The sequence below is a fragment of the Plasmodium gonderi genome (genome assembly GCF_002157705.1).
Source record: "Plasmodium gonderi DNA, contig: Pgo-contig_693, whole genome shotgun sequence".
NCBI classification, from domain to species: Eukaryota; Apicomplexa; class Aconoidasida; order Haemosporida; family Plasmodiidae; genus Plasmodium; species Plasmodium gonderi.
Window position 1 is genome coordinate 16,885 of NW_021629466.1, and position 1,457 is coordinate 18,341.

Here is a 1,457-nt window from a genome sequence, read left to right on the forward strand (position 1 = left end):
TTTTTAGTATGAACTTTTTAGTAAAATTGATAAGTATATAGAAGTAGTTAATGGACTTAATGCTTCGGTTAATATAATATTTAGAGATTCTTCACAATTTGGGATTGTTCCTGGAGTTGGGATGGCTCCTGGAGTTGGGGTGGCTCCTGGAGTTGTAGTGCCTGCTAGTGTTGGTGTGGCTCATGGAGTTCATATTCCTTCTGTAGATAAAATTTCTAGTTATTGTAATTCCCATTCAGGCAAGGTTTCTTTGATTAACAGTTCATGTATAGACATATGTAAGAAATTTATTGCGCTCATTGAAAATATTCCATATGTTAAGTTGATTAATTTAAGTGAAAATGATCATGAAATCGATTGTAGATTTTTAAATTACTGGTTAAATGATATGTTACAAAGCAAAAACCAAATTAGCTCTTCTAATGTCAAATATTTTTATGAAGAATTTAAGAAACATTTTAGTACATATAGAGCAGATTTTTTATCAAAATGTAAAATAATAGGTATGGAAAATGATGTTCTTAAAAATATGAATACGTTATATCAATTATATATTTATAATAGTGAACTTTATTCTTATTTATTTTCTGATTCAAGTGATGATGGAAGTCCATGTTCAAATTGTATAAACGGTTGTATCAGTACATATAATGAACTTAAGGATAAGTGTCCTGGCAATGATAACAATTTTTGTGATGCTCTAGGAATATTTACAGATAAGCTGAAGTATAATATTTCTAATCCTATTTCAAATAATTGCGATAAGGAACTTTTGAAAAAATTATCAAATGCATTAGAGATATCAGAAAATTTTTCTGCTTTATCAAAAATAGCATTTGGAAGGATAAAATTTGTGATATTAACAGCTTTATCAATATTGGGCGTTTTATTTATATGTTTGTATAGTTTCAAGGTAATGAAAAATATTCATAACATGATTATAAATATGTTGTCGGAGATATAAGAAATATTAAAATAACATATTTTATTTTTTAAGACATTAAAATATTTCATTTTTTTTCTTCAGTACACACCTTTTGGAATAAGTATAAGTAGTATAATACGAGGGAAAATAATAGATAGAAAAAATGTGCAAAATAAAATTAATAATTCAAACATTAATAATTCTGAGAAATATAGAAATGATTTAAACATTGGAGAATATAGAATATTATACTAATAGAACAGAAAAAACAATATAATATATACTGTTATATGATAATGTATAAAAATTAAATATATATTTAAGAGAACAAAAATGTATAAATATAGAACAGGGTTTAGGTGGTTTAGGGTTCAGAGGACATCTTGAACTACCGGAATAGTTAAAGCTACCCAGATGTTATAAGCATGTTCCTAATAAATATAAATGTGTTTTACTTTTTCCTCCAACTATCTGTTATTTAGAAAGTACATGTAAGCTTTATCATGTAAGAAAATATTATAATAAATGTAAA

General features: G+C 25.7%; 1 protein-coding gene across 1 annotated transcript in view; it reads left to right on the forward strand.

Annotated features, from left to right (window-relative positions):
- The window catches only part of PGO_004115 (variable surface protein), a gene marked incomplete at both ends in the record, with an annotated part of 1,639 nt that extends 459 nt beyond the window's left edge, over positions 1-1,180 (forward strand). Inside the window, 2 exons of the mRNA XM_028691423.1 lie at positions 8-913; positions 1,028-1,180. Coding sequence (XP_028547224.1) covers positions 8-913; positions 1,028-1,180 — 1,059 coding nt within the window. The remainder of the gene's footprint in view (positions 1-7; positions 914-1,027) is intronic.
- Positions 1,181-1,457: the final 277 nt, after the last annotated feature.